Raw genomic sequence first — 19,688 nt, 5'->3', positions numbered from 1 at the left:
CTAACATTTAATAATGAATAAACAGTAATCCAACGAATATCAACAATCATATCAACAACAGTATAATCAAAAGCAGTTCAGTAACGTTACAAATTCAGTTCAATTTTGCAATTCAATTCAGTTGATAGCAATATTGGCAAGAGAAGAACTTTTTGAAAGAGTAAATAGATAGAAAGGGAAAAAAAGGAAAGGAGGGTAACTCTGTAACAGACAATACATTTTCAACATTTATATGTTGAATCCCTCTCTCTCTCTCTCTCTCTCTCTCTCTCTCTCTGTCCAGTTCAGTATGCTTTATTGGCATAAATGTCAAAATTATGTAACAATATTGCCAAAGCTTCAATTACAATGGGTGATATGATAAAATACATTAGAATAAAAGTAAAAATGAATCCCTGCTTCTCCCTTTTTATCAGTGTATCAATATCTCTTAAGGAGTAGATTTGGGTTGCTGTGAATTCAGCTCCCTCACCTTCTCTCTCTCTCTCTCTCTCTCTCTCTCTCTCTCTCCACAGAGACGCCTCAGAAGGACGGCGAGGACCCGGCGGCGTCCTCGGACTCATCCCCCGCATCGTCGCTGTTCGACCACTGGGGTCACGACCTCGGCCCAGAGAGCCGCAGGGTCGCCCTCAAGAAGTTCCGTTACTACGGCTACAACGGCTACCTTAGCGACCGCATCTCCCTCACCCGGCCTATCCCAGACTTCCGGCCAGATGGGTCAGTCGATCGAGGCACATGACTTGGACTCGAGTCACAATTTTAATTGCTTGAGACTTGACTTGATGCATGAAGAGAAGACTTGAGACTTGACTTGGGTTCTGGTGACTTGGGACTTGACTTGTACTTTGATGACTTGAAAAGGTTTTTAAAGTCTTGACTTGAGATCTTGTGTTTGTGTAAATGACTCAGATTGAAAGTGATGAGATTTGTTCCAGCGACTGAATTTAAATTGTTTTCTGAATTTGTATGGAATGATTGAATTTATTGAAGTTGAAACTGATTATAGAAATCAAACTCATGATGCTCTTACCAAGTTGTTATCCTATTAAAACCATATTGCATTGAAAAGTCCTAGATATTTAGTTTTCTTTAAGATATTACATTGATACTGGACTCTTGATTTGTTCTGACTTGACTTGCTGTTCTACATTTAGACTTGAGACTTGACATTGATGACATGAACTTGACTTGGACTTGACTTGGCAATCTACATTTAGACTTGAGACTTGACTTGAGACTTGTGCCTCAAGACTTGAGACTGACTTGGGACCTGAGCAAAGTTGACTTGGTCACACCTCTGGCTTGTGTGGATTTCATTTTGAATGAATTGGGATGCCGTTTTCTCATTGATCGTGTTTTTTGGAAACATTTATCACATTTATTTCTCTCTCATTCCTTCTGTCGTCCTCTGATCCTCTTGTTTAGTCGTCCTCTGATCCTCTTGTGTATCTCTCTCTCCTCCAGATGCAGGAACATGTCCTACTCCTCAGACCTTCCTCAGCTCAGCGTCATCTTCATCTTCGTCAACGAGGCCTTGTCGGTGCTGCTGCGCTCCGTCCACACGGCCATCCAGAGGACTCCGCCCCACCTGCTCAAAGAGATCGTGCTGGTGGACGACCACAGCAACAGCCGTAAGAACCATAAACTTTCCTCGTAACTTTGTGTCTTCTTTTATGGTATCTTTATCTCTGGCATGCTTGATTTTCTGCATCCTTTTTTACACTGAATTTGACTCTTTTTGTGGCCTGCAGTGGTTCATAGATTGAGTCCGAGACAGAAAAAATCTCTACGTTTACATGAACATTAATGAGCCGATCTTAACCTAATTAAGGCAATGCTGCGACTCGAGCAAATGTCATGCTAAGGCCTTATGCTAATTATCTCAGTTTTTATTTTAATTAGAGTAAGGTCATAGTCGTTGTGAGCATAGCCCAGTTAAAGGAAAAATCCAGCCTCGGATACTGTCGCACTGTTATATACCATCAGTCTGTGATGTTCAGTGCATTCCAGCAGTTATTTTGTGATGATTTTGTGGTGTACCTACTTTCCTTCAACCTGCCTCGTCTACTTCTACTTCAGTTAGTGATTTCCTACATTTCCCAGAATGCCTTTCGACAAAACCCAGAGAACAGACCTGAACTTGTCACATTCAGCTATGGGTGTTATGTGTAGTTGGAGAGAGTAATAGCGATAGCAATATCAATAGCAATAGTAACAGCAAGAGAGTAAGAGTTTTTCCAATCGGCTGTGCCACTTACTCAGAACCCAAACATATGTTGTTGCTGCATTGCATTCTGGTCTATTGAGTCTCCGGTTGATGGAGAATTGGTGTCTCTGTAATCTATGATGGATTTCTCCCTGTATGATTGGTGAACATCGGTGCAAAATGCTGAGTCTAGAAAGAAGCTTCTTCATTGATTCTAAGGGACTGACACCAAAACCTGATGTTTACTGTTCAGGTTTTAGAACGCTGAAACACTTTCTACTGTCGGTCTCCATTGTAGCTGCTGGAAATATCTCATGTCACATTGTCTACATTTTGTAACAGAGTTCAAGTGTTTTAGGGTGGATTTGTCCTTTAACACACCTGGATTTCTACTCAGTCTTTCGAATCATTTGCCCATGTTGATTTAATTCTCGCCAGTTTTATGAATGCTTTTCCCCCACATCACAGAGCGACAATCCAGGCAACCAGACTCAGATAATTAAGTACTGACTGCTATAGGTGAGCACAGAAATGACACCGCTTGGACTTGTCTATATTTCACGTCCTACTTGTTTTATTTTCTGCTTTGGCCGGTGCACAAGATCAAGACATGTGGAGGCATTAGCAGATCACTGGTGTATGAAAACAGATTTAAACCTTCTCACGGTGCAGTCAAAGCCCCGGTTTGACTCGTCTGCAAGAGGACCCGGCTTTAATAATTGCATCACGTAGTATGGGACATATTTCACTGCCGCCAAATCTATAATTACCATTATGAGAAATATGTCTCTGTTACCGTCGCCTGCAGATTTTATGGGTCTCTCACTGCTCCTCTGTTCTTCAATAATATATCAGTTAGTTTAGTTATGGTAGCTGCACAGTGTTGAATGCTGATTAGCAGAGCAACCAGAGGGATAAATAGATTTTACATTTTACCTCAAATTATTCCCTGCTAATGCATTACACTGTTCAACTGCACAATTCCGGAGGAAATATGATTTAATGCAAATGCTTTGAATAACAATTCCATGGCGGTAATTCCTGACGGTGATAACTGATTAAAGTTAACTCAGTGAAAGTGCATGATCATTACTGTTCCTTATTGATCGTAGATTGCGTAATTATGACAAATGAGGGTCAACTGGGGCTACATGAAGACAAACGTGGAAATACAGTCACGTCCTAATGCTCTGCCACCAGAATAGTATTGCTAGTGACATCAGAGTCTGTATTCATAAAGCCTTCGAAGTGCTGATCGAAGATTCCTGAGCCATGCAAACCTCTATTACTGTAAAGTCACACTGAAATGAAAAATGACTTTTTTGCCTTGTTAGCCAATTCTCCCCATCGTGTCGTATCATATCCCTTATGTACACCTATTTAACAATAAATGTCATAAAACTGACAAAACTTTAATTTTATTGTTTTTTTAATATCAGAATCCCTTTACTTTTACTTCCTGGAAACTGGTGTAGTTTACCAGTCGCCGTACATAGAAATTCTATCCAATAATACCATCACACATTTTTTAATGACACCCCCCACCATCCTTCCCATCATATAAAACCTGCAACTTCACAACTTTCAAAGTGACAAAGTGGCAACAACATGGAATATGTCAAATTACGGAAGCACGACACCGTCAAAATGCAGTTTCCTTGTGACTTTAAGGTTAAGACGTAAGCTGGTCCCAGATCCGCACTTTTATTCTCAGATATGGTGTGGGTATGACTGGACCATTTGATTATAAAAGCAAGAGTGAGAGAACCTTTACTTTGGGACCCAAAACAGGTCACAACTCTGGTGTTTAAGTAGGTTTTTAAAGTCACACTGAAACCAAAAAATCTACAACATTTGTATTTTCTTGTATTCTTATATCAAAATCCCATTACTTTTACTCCCTGGAAAACAGTGTATCTTTACGGATACCTCATTGTGTACTAGGAGGTAAATAAAAATTCAATGAACAATCCCGCCCCTCCACCCTTCCCATCAAATAAAATTGCCCGTCGCTCCCTATCTGATATCCCATTGGTTCACACTTTTGAATCATCCTTCCCTGCGTTATGTCCCAGCTGAACATCCTGTTTCAACAGGAACACATCACATCACATTAAGGAAGCAAGATGCCCTCAAAATGCGGTTTCATTGTGATTTAAGGGCCCATAGTGAGACTAGAGTTGCTCAGTTTGGGTCTGTGACCCTAGATGTAATGTATTCTCAACATAAAATTGTACACAAGTGTTTCAGCAACATCAGAAGCGCTTTTTCCTATTTGCGAGGACGCATCAATCAATTCCTCCACTCCAGTGAGCATCTTCTAACCGTCTTCCTCGCTCTGAGCTCAGGCAATTCTCACATGATGTCTTCTCAGATGAATATAACTTCATTTTAATGGACTCACGGCGGAGCGGGGCTCTTGTTGTTCAGACAGTCAACTACACTCGGGTAAAAAAAAGCTTTTTTTGACAGCACGGTTCAGATGTCTGCAAATTAATTGGCAACCTCGGTGCGCTTGATTTAACGATTGGATTTTTGGTCCGGGGCTCGCCCATTAGGAGGTAATCTCATATGAACATACAACACCATAAGGTGCTTTTCATATACTCCCAACTACATTTTTAAATGAGCCAGGTTTCTTCCAGGTCAGCAGCAAACTGTGGCTCATTAGAAGAAAACAGAGGGAATGGAGAATCCGGGCTGATGGTAATAATGAATAGAGAGGGGAAGCGGCAGCCGTAGCCTGCGGGCAGGATTACAACACAGACAGGAATCACACCGAGGAAATGAAGATGTTCGCTGTTCCACTGTGGGCAGTCTGTGTGTGAGTGTGTGTGTGTGTGTGTCTGTCTCTCTACCTGCATGCATGCATAAGACATACATGAAACATTAAAATCTTTCATCATGCGAAACAGAAACAAGACTTGGGAGAAAGCATTAATATATGCAGTAAAAGTGTGTGGGTGTGTGTGTGTTTGGTTTGTTTGGTGTGTGTGTGTGTGTGTGTGTTACTTACCTATTGTCTTTTGTTCATTTTATTAGGTTAAAAGCACTAATTCTAAATGTATCTGTTTGGGGAAATGGCAAATAAACTGGTGACTATAGAAAGACACACACACACACTTTCTCTCTTCCTCTGTCCAGTGGAGCTGAGAGAGTTTCTGTGGAGCTTTGTCGATGAGATCAATGCTGCAACAGTCTTCAGTAAGTTTGCTTTAATGTTTAATGTCTGTGTGTGTGTGTGTGTGTGTGTGTGTGTGTCCCTCGCTCTCCAGTGGAGCTGAAGGAGCACCTGCAGAGCTTTGTGGAGGAGACCAACACCCAGCACGGTCCAGGATTCGTCAAGCTGGTCCGCCACGACAAGCAGGAGGGCCTGATCCGGTCCAGAGTGAGCGGGTGGAGGGCCGCCTCCGCCCCCGTCGTCGCTCTGTTCGACGCCCATGTGGAGTTCAACATCGGATGGTGAGCAGCTGGCTTCCTTTATACAAAATCATGGTAGCGATGTATGTCCTACATCCACAGCGTAAAGAGGAACTAAACCCCAAACCCAAATGTGTATAAAGGCTGACATCTAATGGTATAAAGGATGCTACTGAATGGCCATCTGCTACTGGCTGATCTTTGGTGCCAGGTGAAGACACCTTCTAATAGAGAACAACAGGTGGTGACATCACCTGGCACCAAAGATCAGCCAATAGAAGATTGCCATGTCAGTAGCATGCTTTTTACCATTAGACTGGCGGCCCCAGATGGCAGCGAGATGTAACTGTTTGAGAAATTTGAACTTCAATACCCAGAAATCATGTAATGTGGGTGGATTTGGGAAAATAGGGCGAATCTACAGCATCTCAATTAGGGGGGATGGGATGCTTTTCTCTCTTGCAGGTGTGTTTTTACATTAAAAAAAACTTGCCTGGTGCAGCTTTAACCAGGTGCTTGATATACCGTAACTTTTGGGACAATGAAAAATAAATGAAAAATGATGATGACCCAACAGTGGTGAGATGCTGAATGTTAGGATTTATTCAGCAGTCAGTTTGTTTGGAAGGTTGCTGTCTAAATCACAAGGGGGGTTGCAAAGGGTCGGAAACTTTCTGGTAAATTCCCAGAAAATTTCCATGGGAAGTTAAGCTTGGGGATTTTGGAAATTTTACCCAGTTTCAATAGAAAATGTTAGTTTATCATAGTGAGCTTTAATGTATTTGGAAAATATAAAATTCTAAGCAATTCTAGATCTTGCAGCATGTTTTGGTTAAAACATCCCCATTTAATGGGAATTGAATTGCATGTCTCCAGACTAAATGTCTTCATTTTACAGATTTATGTTGAAAAGGTCTTTTTTTGGAGGGGGATAACAAGGAATACATTATTCAACGTTTTAATGTTTTTTTGTTGTCCAGTGAAAAAATTCCATGTAAAGAACTAAATTGTCGATTTTTTAAATTTGTCTTCTTATGATAAGGCAAAGGGTTTATGTTTCTGCCTGCATATGATATGGTAAATACAGCCTGTGCAAATAACCCCGTACAATTTCCCTTTTTTTCCCCTTAATTCCCGTATATTCCTGTTAATTCCCATGGAACATTTTCCCCCTCTGAATATTCCTGAATTTTGCAACCCTAATAAGCAGCATCAATTCAGTGTGTGGATATTTCTTCTTCTTCCTCAGGATGTATCAGTTCAGAACAGGCTTGGGTGGGGGGGGGAATGCGTGGGGGAGATCAAGGGGGCTTAGTGCAGAATTTGAACATGGAAGGGTGAGAAATCATGTATTTATAAGTTGGGTCATGAAAGGATCACTCCAGTTTTTGTTTGGCATGAGATATTCAGACGGTTCCGGAGAGCTGTATGAAGAACTGGTGAAACTGCAAGCCATGGTTTGCTTTTCTGGTAAATTAGCCATACAAACATCTGCAAAATATAACCACAGATATAACATGAATAGGAGTCCCAGAGGCAGTTTTCAGATTTTGGGTCAAAGAGCGAGTTTAGAATACGACAAAGGAGCGTTGTCGATTTTAGATGAGTTACAGCGATTTGGCCAGTTGCCCATGAATGTAAACAGAGAAGCAGAGGTGGTTGACACGGATTTTGTTGTTAAGTATTTGAGGCCGTTGTGCTCCAGGAAGGCCTAATTAAGCCTGCGGCCCTGTGGTTGTTCTCTTTGTCTTCCTTTCCACCCGGTATTAACCTGCCGCCCGGGTGATCGCACTACAAAAACACTTGCAATCCGGACAAATCTGGCCACATTAACAACAAAGTCTAAAAAGGCGATGCATCTCGAATCCACATAATGAAGGTGGGAGGCTTGGATAGTAACAGCCTCGTCAAAACGGGTTCTCAGGATACAATCTGCGATTTAGTGGGGAAAATCCAACTTTAATGTGTAAATGGCTTCTTTGAGTGTCAATTCTGCAAAAAATTGAGAAACTGTGTATTTAAACTTTTTTTTTTTTGTGGACATTTTAGTAATGGTGCCAGTCTGTTATTATCGAGCGTCCCATCTGGTGTTCCCAGAAAGAGAAAATGAGTGGCGACTGAGGCGAAGAGCTTCTAGTTAAATGGTTGAAGACACATGCAGATTGTGTGAGAGGCTGGGCAGGGGAAGTTATTTTATTGCTGTAAAATGCTGTAAAAAATCCACCAATTTCGTTTTATATTTGAGTCATTTCTCACACGTTGAGTTCTGTGCTGAACAGCCAGAGACTGGAAACGTGTTCTAGTGTTTATTTGATACCTAATGAATGCATTTGAAGTTTTATTCAGAGCAGTTACTTTCTACTGATTTGTCATTTTCATAATCATAATCGTGTGTCTTAATCATGATGAGGAAATGCAAGAATCGGCATTACACAGTGCTTAAAAAAATGGAAAGTGAGACACAGAGTGGGTTAATAGTTCAGTGGGCAGGTGTGTGAGTCAAAGTAGTCCGGGTCCCAGCTGCTGTTACTCTCTTCCAGTGGTTTTCAGCTTGTTTGCCGTGGAGTGGGCTCAGGTGCGCTTTGAGATTTCCGTTCAAACGCACAGAAAATGAAGCCGAGGCAAAAAAAAAAAAAAATACGTTATCTGAATCTTATTTAAATTCGTCATTCATCCCGCCTTATGAATCACATATGTTCCCAAAGGTGCGTGTGCTTTGCGGGCCTTCGGCAGCGTTCATTCGAATATTCACCCACGTGTTCGTATGTTCGTACACGGCTGTGTGTGTGTGTGTGTGACACCCACGGAGTAATCAGCGGCGTGTAGCGTCAGCGACATGCTGCGGATTTTCGTGTCTTCTTTAATCACGGCGCGCCGCGACATTAACGATGTTGAGGACCGCCGCTTTAATCGAAGCCGACGTCGTGTTCGACAGGGAGCGGCTGCGTTCGTTTTTGATGAATGTACCGTTTCTCTGTACTCTGAAGAGTCATTACTTTTTAAAATTACACTGGACAGCCCAATCTCCCCTACTGAAGTGGGTGAGAGTACAACATTACAACAGCGAGAACGTATTGGGACTCGTGTAGCCTAATCAATCCTCTGCCGTCGCTGTAAACAACCTGAATGGGCCGAATCTGTTCCAGTCGCCTGTTAGAGCTACGCAGGCTGCGTTCACACTGCAGACGAAAGTGACCCAGTGAACAGCAAAAAGCTGCATGGAGTGGATTCTTTTCTCAATTCCATACTGCACCTCATGGATATGTGCTACAAAATCGGATCCCGACCGACATGTGACTTGAACGCTCATATCGGAATTCAGCAGTGTTACCATGACAATAAGTAAATCTTACATCATTCACCTAAGGCCGTTGTCATAATTTTGGCGCTACAGCAGCTTGGCTGAGCAGTGTTAGCATGGAGGTAGGGATGGGATCATAAGCGGTATTGCTATATATCGTGGTAAAATAACAATAATGCTTGTGACACTGCCACTAATTTTTATTAGCATGACCACTAGAATAACTGTGGCTCTTGTCTCTCATCATTGTGTTGTTTAAAACTATCCTTAGTTTCTATAAGCTAAACCAGCATTTTATAATTTTGCTATTTAATAAAAAAAGTCAATGCTAATGTGATTAATATGATAAATTCATTTTTAAATGATGGAAGCATATTACAGTACTGTTTTTAAAGTTTTCATCTTTTTAATAACTATCGAGATAATATTGTATATATCGAGATCATTTTGGTCAAGATAATCGTACTATGAAATGTTCATATCAGCACAGGCCTACACACACAACAAAGGAAAGAAAGCCAACCAGCATCATTAGTATTTGGGGAGGCGCCTCAATTCAGTCAAAACTTCCAGGCGCATACTGTAACTGAAAAGTGTTAGAGAAGTGTATACATTTGCATATTAATGAGGAAAAACCAATTTTCTTGAAACTACTGTAACTCCTTAATGCTTTAAGATACAGAACGCATGTTAATACCGCCCATGTGTTTTATGAAGACAGAAATAGTTGCCAATTAATGCGAGTCAATTAATGCACTAACTTGTTGTCCATAGCAACAGTTTTCTCTTTAAGACATGAAATCAACAGCTGTGGCTTGAAAATCAACCCCCCCCCCACCACCACCACCACCACCACCACCACACACACACACACACACACAAATTCAGTGTTGAAGTCTTGGAGCGGAGTGCATTTCCTCACCCCAGGGTCCTGTCCTTAAAACCTATTCAGAACACTGTTTCATACAACAGCAGCGCTGCGTACCTGTTAATCATTTTGACAGGCTGAAAAATATCGCACGTTCACACTCGAACAAGCGCACACAAACACACACTTACACACACTTACACTTGTTTTGTCTTCACAGGCTGCTAACACATTTGTGCGTGCTCTCTCTCTCTGTCTCTCTCTCTCTCTCTCTCTCTCTCTCCACACATACTTCATTATAATGTCTGGGCTGGTTCCAAAATAACATTTGGTGCTGCTGTGTTCCATATTAGACAACAGACACTTACAAGGTTCTTAACCCCTCCACCTATCCACCCACTCCATCCCTCTCTCTCTCTCTCTCTCTCTCTCCCTACACACACACACACACACACACAACCTACACAAACCTCCCACACACTGCTACAGAGGGGGTATCTGGCTATGACTAATGAAATCATTCTTTGCACTGCCACGAAAGAGCTCAACGATGAACACATTCTTGTCTTCTTCGCTCCCCTCTCTTTAACCATGCACACACACACACACACACACACACACATAGTTTCAACATTTTTGTATTAGTGTTAAAGTGTTTTTTTGGCCCTGGTGCTACACAGCCTTGATAAGTTGATGTTGTGTTTGTGCCTGTGAAATTAGCACTCTCTGCACCGCATCTGATTTCACACATGGTAATTGAGAAATTGGGTGCATTTCTCTCTCTCCTCTCTCGCTCCTCTCTCCTTCTTTTCTCTTCCTTCCATCAACTCTTATTGACTGAGTCTTTCTCGGCGTAATGTTTTCCTCTCCCTCCTCCCTCCTTTCTGTTCCTCTCTTCTCCCGTCTCGTTCTCTGAAACCCGCCCACTCTCTCATAGTTTTTTTTTTTCTTTCGGTATAGAAATTGAGAAATTGCCGTATAATTACCAACAAAGCACTGACTGCTTGTTCCACCTCATTGTCCCTATCCTACACTGCAATTATCCGCATGGCTGGCTATTTTCAGTCAAATACGTCCCTGAGTAATGATACGGTTTTGATGCTAGATAGATTTTTGATCTATAATCACAATAATCCTCAATCATCTCGCCTGTGTGGTCTGGTATCTTGGATTTTATGCACAAAAGCATCTAAATTGACACAAAGACTGTAAAGACTTGCAGCTCTCTTAGAGAACAGAGGCCAGATTAACTTAAGATAGATCTTAAGAAGTTAAAACATTTTAGGAAGTTCTTAAGAAAGCTTTTAAGTGCAATTCTGCACTTATGATTACTTCTCTTGGTTTCTTACTTACTTTTCTTACTTAAGAACTTCTCAAAAGGACCAACCTGGCAACCGCAATGTAAACAAACATAAAAGGACCAAAAATTTCTTCAAGAAGAAATGTTAGAAATTGTATCAGATAATGCAAACCTACAATAACGAGCCTTACTGTTTGAGTCAAATATGATTGGGAAGTAATGGGGTCCATTCTGTCTCTAGGAAATAAAAAAAGTGTATAGGATGACTATGGTTTACTTGAATAAGTATAGGAAAAGGCTCAGATATCGGTGATATTGGCTAAATCTGCTAGCTTCTTTTCATGAGACATGAGCCATACACAAAATAAATAGAATGACAAGCTCAGCTTAACAATAAAATGTTACGTATGAATTGTAAGATACAGTAACTAAAAATATAATACCTTGAAATACCCACTTAATTGTCTAACGTGTGTTTAAATGAATTCATTTTGATGATTACCTTTTCACTGCAACAATTTTAAGACAAGTGGAAGGTTACCTTCAAGTTAAGAAAATATTTAAGAGCAGATTTGCTTTCAAGAATCCCATTTATTGAGAAGTTTTTCTTGCAAAGCAAAATAAGAAAGTTAATAACATAGAAGAACTATTTTGATGAATATCAACTTTCCTTTTTTTCTTAAGACTCAATTTATTTTTTTAAAAAACAGCACCTCAGAAAATGTGGGGAATCTGTCTCCAGCTTCTTGTATTGTGTGAAAAGTATTTTAGTATTCTGCTAAGTCTTGCTATGTGAACACTGTAACCTTTACCTTGACTGGTGAAGGCTTCTGTGATCTGGAGGTCTCACTAATTAGATGGCTACCCAACTTTAATTGTCCTCTGATAGCTGGATTTCAATGCTTGCTGGGTGGGCTCACTGCATGTACAGTATATGTGTGTGTTTGTGCGTGTGTGTATGTGTGTGATAGAGAGAGATAAAGAGAGAGAGTGTTTATGTGTGTATGTGTGTGTGTGTGTGTGTGTGTGTGTGTGTGTGCAACTGAGAGGAGCAAGCCAGAGGGGAGGTTCTCCCCCTAACGAGTTATGAACAATCAGTAGGCAGGATAAAAGACTCACACCCTCTACACACACACACACACACACACACACCCTCCTCTCTGATGTTGGGCCTTTGTGATGTTATTCTAATACACCTCTGTGGGGCTTAGCTGATAAAACATGAATGAATGTGAGGCATGCTGCCCCGTTTATGTTTCCGCTCTCGCAGGACAGTCAAGGGTACTTCTCATTTAAATGACAGCCTTCGGCACTTTTCCCACAAGAATACCAGTCTAAAGACATTATTTTTCTCCTGCCAATCGACTGTCATGTCTTTCCCGGAACAATAGTATCATTTTGAAACAGGAGAACGGTTGTTTTCTCCACAAAGTACAAGCGCTGCGAATCCTCTTATCGCTTTCATTAATCAGACGCAAGATATTTTTTCCATTAGGGGAGGAAATCAAAGAAGTTGTTTTGTTTCTCTCTCTCTCTCTCTCCCTCTCTCTCTCTCTCTCTCTCGCTCTCTCTCTCTGCCGGCCTCCGCTCCTCTCACTCCTGTGATGATGAACAACTATTTTCATCTCATTTCCACGACTGACCATGAGGCTTCTGTGAATTCAAACACTCCCATACAAAACTGCCAGATAAAAGTAATAAATCAGACACTCTCAGAATTACCTTGACACGTTGATTGATGTGAACGTTTCAGCCAAAGAGCCTTTGTACGTTTGCACGACCTCAGAAAGATCTACGATTGGAGACGGCGTTTCTGACACAATCGTGAGATGATTTTGTGTGTGGCAAATATTCAAATATATTCTTTCATATGTAAAAAAAAAAAATCTTTTAAGTGTTTCAGCTGTAATGAAAATCAATGGAAGAATCGACATGGTTTAGGCGCTCTGGTGGTGGATGAAGTTAGAGTGAAGTGCGCACTTTTGGACGCCCCCGCCTCCAGGAACCAAAGTTCAAAGTTCTAAAAATTGCATCTCCGCTCGCCTAGCTGTTATCTCCGGTTGGATGTTTGCCCACCTCCCTCGAGCTCGACTTTGACTGAACCGCTCTTCTCCCTCGGCGCGCCCTGCCTTCAGCAACACCTCGCTATCCACAACTAACAATCCGCGATCCTCAACCGTCGACCGTCCTACAAGGCCAAAGGCATAGCCACAGGTTCGCAGAGCCTGCAGGTTCAGCATTCACCACCAGTCAGATATCATCTCACCAAGGACTCTGCTCAGCATGTAGTCCAGGCGCTAGTCATCTCCCATCTGGGCTTCGGCGCTGTAACTCTGCCTGGCGGAGCTCCAGAAGTGCAGCCAACCTTGTCTTCAGCTTCATTGAATTCTCCCATGGCAAACCGCCTCCTGTGTTCCCCCCCCGCAGTTCGATTCTAAACCCCGAGACTGACGTACAAGGCTGCTTAAGGCCCCTTACATGCCAGCCCATGCCTTATGTTCTGCTGCTACTCTCTCACTATAGCTCTGCTCTCGCTTCCCTGCGGAGAACTGGCCATCTCTCCACCCACCAGGCCTTGATTCAGCTTCCTCCTGGCTCCCCAATGGTGCAATGACCTTCCCGATCCAGTCAGGACTGCAGACTCGCCGCCTGTCTTCCGGCTTGGATCGAAAACTTACCTCAGTTTCACATTTCACGCTGTCCTCTTCGCTACCGTCTTCTTTTACTTGCACTTGATCTTGCATTTGTTTTCAACCTGACACCTTTCTTTGTCTGGCTGTTATGTCTTTACTTAGCACTTATAAACTGTATTATATATGAGCAGCATGTGTCAGCTACATGCGGAAATGTTTGTAAAAATTGACTGATTGCGCTCAGTTTCTAAGGTCAAAGAAATACAGTTTTTAATATAGTTATTGGAATATAGTTTACCCATTAAGTGATGAGAACATAGACACCCAAATCATCCAAGTGTCCCTGGTAGATCTTTCACTACAGTGCTCCATGCTAACACTTTAGCTACACTATGTTGAGCGATGGTAGGCGACTAGCAATTACATATAAGTGTGATCTTTTAGTGATAAAAAGTGGTTAGTGGTTTGTATTATGTGGCCTGTAGATTCATAATAAAATCCCAATATAGCTGATCAGCCAGGTTTATTTTTGGAACTATTTCAGGTGAACAACCATGTATTCATCCACTGTGCAGTGATTTTTAGCTGCACACAGTGGTGGAAATAAAACAAGTCACACTCCAGGTGACCTCAAAGAGAGACCTTCTGACAAAGTAGCCCCCGGTAGTTCAACTGTACATTATTTTTGTACCATATTTCATGCAAGTTTTACCAATTCCTGACAGAAAACTGCCACACATAGCCACATATCATTAAAAATGACTTAGTATTTCGCTTTAGAGCTGTTACAAGTTCTCATTTTCTCATTTTTGAGGTAATGCTAGTCACCTACTATCACTCAACATAGTGTATGCTACCAGAGAAAAAATTAATGATTTTGGTGTCTATGTTCTCATCACTCAACAGTTAAGTTCACCAACAGGCCAATCTCACAAAAACACTCCTTTGTTTAACCATTCTGTTTGTGCTCTGTCTTCCCACAGGGCAGAGCCCATTCTGCAGCGAATAAAGGAGGACAGGACACGTGTGGTGTCTCCCTCATTTGACAACATCAAGTATGACACCTTTGAGATCGAGGAGTACCCACTGTCCGCTCAGGGCTTCGACTGGGAACTGTGGTGTCGATACCTCAACCCACCAAAGTCCTGGTGGACGCAGCGCAACCACACCGCCGCTATCAGGTACATTTAGGTGAACAATCATGAAGCAAAACAAAAAAACGAAGAAAAAAAAGAAGCTTATTTTTAGACAGTTCCATTTGATTCAAGTAAATGTCTTGAAAGCAGCTATATTATCAGGAGACAAGTGAAATTGACGCCAGCAAAATTATCTGCCAGTGCAGTAGGCCGATTAATTATTAATAATTTGACTTAAAGCATATCGAAATAGGCTTGATAACATCAGTTGCTAAGCTCATTATTTTTTACATTATAATTTCTTAAACACTAATCCCCTTGATGAATTATGTATGTAAATTCGGGAAACTGTGGTGTCACTATTCTAACCCATTTAAAGCCTGAAAGATGCAGCACAACCACAATGCACATCAGGTGTAACACACGAGACTTGGAGGCCTAGTCAGGGCCAGGGAGCAATTCACACAAATTTAAGAAGAGGGGGATGATGAACAGCTGAATTTTTCTTTCTGCACACGTTTTACCCAAAATCTGTAGCTAACCAAGGGAATGCATACAAAAAATCAGGTCAGCCCCTCTCATGTCACCTCCTAACCATGCAGGGCTCTTCACACCAACCTAAAAGTTTTCTGGGTATTTATTATAAATTTTCTTGATCCACACTACATAACCCAAGGACATAGCTGCCTCACCTAAATGTTAATTAGAAATTAGATAGCCAGTGAATGATGCCAGACAGTGAATGATGATCAGACTTAGGATCTTCCACAATTAGATCAGCTTCTATAGAGGCTTTACAAGTGATGTAACGCACCCCCTGGCGGCATATGGGGCTGCCAAGGAAATAGTGACACAGTGCACCGTTGCTGTTGATGCATATGTAAATAATGCATATCTAAATAAAGTTATCTGTATGCATTTCAGCATAAAAACGACCCCTTTCTATGCAAATGAGGCTCATCACTGGGCGTGTCCCATTCACAAAGATCATCGCTAATTGCCGCTCGCAATTAATTGTTAGGATCTTCCGAAAGCAGGCGGTAATGGAAGTTTAACGGGATATGATGACTGTGGCCAGGCGAATGCATTGCCAACATCCCAGGTGTGCTAGAGAGAGCATACTTCAAAGGAGAATATCATTAACTGAGCCCCAAATTAGTCAATGATATAGGTTGTTATGTTACATAATTATTGACTTACTTGATCCAGGACAACTTTGCGCCTGCCACTCAAAGATCCCATGCAGTATCTGCCATTGTTACGCTGTCAACACTTCAGGTTCTTGCATCTGTTGCTGTGCCTCTGGTGTATCGCAGCCATCCATCAGCAGTGTTGGATGTCAGGGCGCATTTCCATGGCTTGGTCCAAAGACGTTATTCATACATTTGTCTTGTCGCTAACTGTGATCAGCGCTAATTGTGTGGGCGTGTCTGCACAATTACTTGAATTGCGCAGTTTCTTTCGTGAATTGGACATTAAGACAGCACAGATTGCGTTCGTAATTAAGTGCAAAAAATGATGCTATCAGTGGTTGCTATTCATTCTTTGTGAATTTACCCCTCTGTGTTGTAGCCATGGATGTATTAAACTCTGGATGAGGTGTAAAACAATGGCGAGTCAGCTTCGTTAAGCTAACAGCTGGTTTTTGGCTTTGTTAGCTGGCTAACTAGCCAACAGGCTAGTTTAGCCAAGCAACCGATTGTTAACATCATACTGCTAGCCGTGAACGTAACAACAGTAGGTTTGCCAATAAATCTACCTAATTTGACAGTTCCTTTTTACTGAATTGACTTACACCCACCACAACAATCTCTTTCAGGTATCTCTCTTTTTCTAGCCTGGTTGTCATATTTAGCTATTGAGGCCATGTGGTTAGGAGGAGATTTGCGACACAACTGTAAAGCCTCTATTCCATCTTAAACCTAGTAGACACGATGGAGACACACTACAAATGTGATATTGTTTCAGTGAAACTTATTATTATTACCGCAGTGTTATCACTATCAAATGATGAAGTTGTTGCCATTTTATTGTGTTCTTATTTGGAGACGGTTCAGAAAAGAATCTGCACAAAGCCAACAGTGGGAGGGGTGGGAGATCTCGGCGCTATTACCATGTTAGTTTTCAGAGAGTTTCTGGCTGTTCGCCAATCTGCGGATCCACAGGGAAGAGAAATTCACCCAAACAAGTTGTTGTTGCGGCGGTGCTGTATTCCACATTGATAAGAGGAGATGTGTGGAACTGACAGCATGAATACTAATAGGAGTTATTTTTCACTCCTGTTGCTTCGGTTTGATGTTGATGAAAGATCTGTTTGTTTTTTTTCCCCCGGATTTCCTCAAAATGTTCTGAATTTGTTGTGTTAGGCGAAGGCATCATTTTGACAGCTGGAAAATTTGTAAGTAAAATGCACCCGTAGGTTTATCATGAAAGGCTAAGGCCTATGTTTATAACATCACAAATGTGGAGCATGTTTCAAAAATAGATTTCCAGGGCACTGATGCTGAGTGTGGGGCTAACTGTTGGGGCAATGTGTGTGTCTAGTGTGTGTGTGCGTGTGTGTGTGTGTGTGTGTGTGTGTGTGTGTGTAAGGAGGGTCCTGAAGAGTTTTGTATGACAACTACTTATTATTTTACATTTTGTTTTGTATGAAACCTCCTTATAAATATGATTAGTTTTTGTTTCTCTCTCTAACGTCTCTCTTCTTCCCTCTACTCTCTCTATTCTAGGAGCCCGGCTCTGATTGGCTGCTTTGTGGTAGACAGGAAGTACTTTGAGGAGATTGGCTTACTAGATGAAGGCATGGAAATTTATGGAGGAGAGAACGTGGAGCTGGGCATCAGGGTGAGTTTGAGTTTGAGAACCTGCAGCATATTAACCATAAATCCATGGCAACGACAGTATTCATATCTGCAGCTTATGCTCCGTAAGTTAAAAAATATCTGTCCCATACAGTCATGTGTGTGCTGTATGGAAGCATCACCAGTCGCACCATCCAAATTGTCATTCAGAGCAGTGAGCAGTATTTCCTGCCTATATCCTGAGTACCAACCATGCCCAGCATACAGAAAAAGAGCAATGACCCTTCTGATAGAATGGGAGCTTTATCAGTCATTGACATTCTTCAGACAGTGGGACTCAACAAGAGAGGAAACTGATAATGTAATAACTGCCAGATAATGTCATATTTTTTTGTCCTTGTAAATGAGTCAAAAATGGAATAAAACCAGATATTGTAGTATTTTTTTCCTGATAACGCAATCAAGTATAACATTAAGCCACAATTATGACATTATAAGGGGTATAACTTTTTAAAATTTCTACAATATCAGTCTGCTTCATTTATAATTTACAACTTCATTTGTTGTTGCCTTTCGCTTCTCATTTTCTCATTAAAACTTCCTCATTAAAACCATTTAGAGGGACTTTTTATTACATTTTGACATGGTATTACATTACCCAACGGTTATGACCTGATCAGTCTTGTAAGTTTATTTGAATTCCAAAGGCAGAGGGCTCGACATCAGCACCATCCACTGCAAATCAGTCTTCTCACAGCAACTGTTGGACTAGCTTTGAGGCTGAACGGACACAGCAGACACTGCAGGGAGACTGTTGACTCAGGCTTAGCGGGGAGCGTACTGATTTACAGTCTCGTGTCAGTGAAATACAGGTTTGATTATCTGCCCGAACCTGGTTGGAGCTGATCCGAACCGCTGGGTTAAGGACGTGTCGAGCACAAAAATGTTATAATTCCCTCAGGCTTGACCGGGTCAGGTTCAGATTGAGTGGATTCTCTTTTTTTTTTCTTTTCCAACGCTGCTGTGGACAATCAATGATGACAGAGCGGAAAAGAGACGGTGTTGATTGTTGTGCTGAGTCCCCTATGCCTAAAAAACACACGCAGCTTCACAGCTACTGACTTTCCCCTCATGGTGTCCAGTTGACAGTCGATACGTGTTTATAGGTGTTGATGCACGGAAGCTCACAAAGCCATCTCTCCCCGCTACACACCAACTTCCACTGAGGCATTCTTCTATTCTTTCCCAACAAAAGAAATTCACCCTGGTAGCCATCTTGCTGAATCCCAGCAAACGATTGATGGGCGACGGCATTCAGGAGGAGGCCAGGTTCAGCTTCAACCCAAATGAGCACACAATTTTCACAATATGAGATTATGGCACAGTAAAGATTCATATTAAAACGGCTTTGGCAACAGTTTGAAAAATTAGCAGGGCGGTTATGTCTAAACTGGAAAGGAGCTCTCCAGTGCCCCCATGTTGTTTGATTGGGCCAATAATGGAGGGTTTGTCTCTTCTTCTGTCTGCTGATAGGCCACAAAGTTTGATGGTCTTACGTGAATCTGTTAGTATGTTATATACCTTTTTGTGAGAAGACATACCCACCACCACGCCCCCCTTTGGACTACTGCTATGACAAGTTAGTCATTTCTTCCTTGCCCCATGACCAATCTTTCCACAAAGTTTTGTGCAAATCCATTTATAACTTTTTGAGATATCCTGCTAACAGGCAGACAAACAAACAGACGGAATGGGGCGAAAATATAACCCCCGTCCAACTCCATTGGCGGAGGTAATTAATTAATGTAAATTACGAAAAACCTCCATATGTTTGAAAGGTTATTTTTAATACAGCCTGTCGTTTCTGCAGAATATGGGTTATTGGCAATCATTTGTCTCTCGTTGGGTATATGGGCTTGTAAAAAGCCTTTGTGTAGGGCGAGCTCAGCCTTGACTTCCTTGGCTTTTTTCACACAAGGCTTGAATGGTTTTTTTTGTCCCAGTCAAACCTCTGCAGTGAAAC

General features: G+C 41.6%; 1 protein-coding gene across 1 annotated transcript in view; it reads left to right on the top strand.

Annotated features, from left to right (window-relative positions):
• galnt18a (UDP-N-acetyl-alpha-D-galactosamine:polypeptide N-acetylgalactosaminyltransferase 18a) overlaps nt 1-19,688 on the top strand; it is a 111,468-nt gene that overhangs the window by 59,541 nt on the left and 32,239 nt on the right. Inside the window, exons 2-6 of the mRNA XM_078282905.1 lie at nt 516-717; nt 1,465-1,631; nt 5,482-5,668; nt 14,712-14,909; nt 17,594-17,708. Of these exons, the coding sequence (XP_078139031.1) occupies nt 516-717; nt 1,465-1,631; nt 5,482-5,668; nt 14,712-14,909; nt 17,594-17,708 (869 nt within the window). The remainder of the gene's footprint in view (nt 1-515; nt 718-1,464; nt 1,632-5,481; nt 5,669-14,711; nt 14,910-17,593; nt 17,709-19,688) is intronic.

The sequence above is a fragment of the Centroberyx gerrardi genome, chromosome 4 (assembly GCF_048128805.1).
Source record: "Centroberyx gerrardi isolate f3 chromosome 4, fCenGer3.hap1.cur.20231027, whole genome shotgun sequence".
Lineage (NCBI taxonomy): Eukaryota > Metazoa > Chordata > Actinopteri > Beryciformes > Berycidae > Centroberyx > Centroberyx gerrardi.
This window is presented reverse-complemented; position numbering and strand designations above follow the sequence as displayed.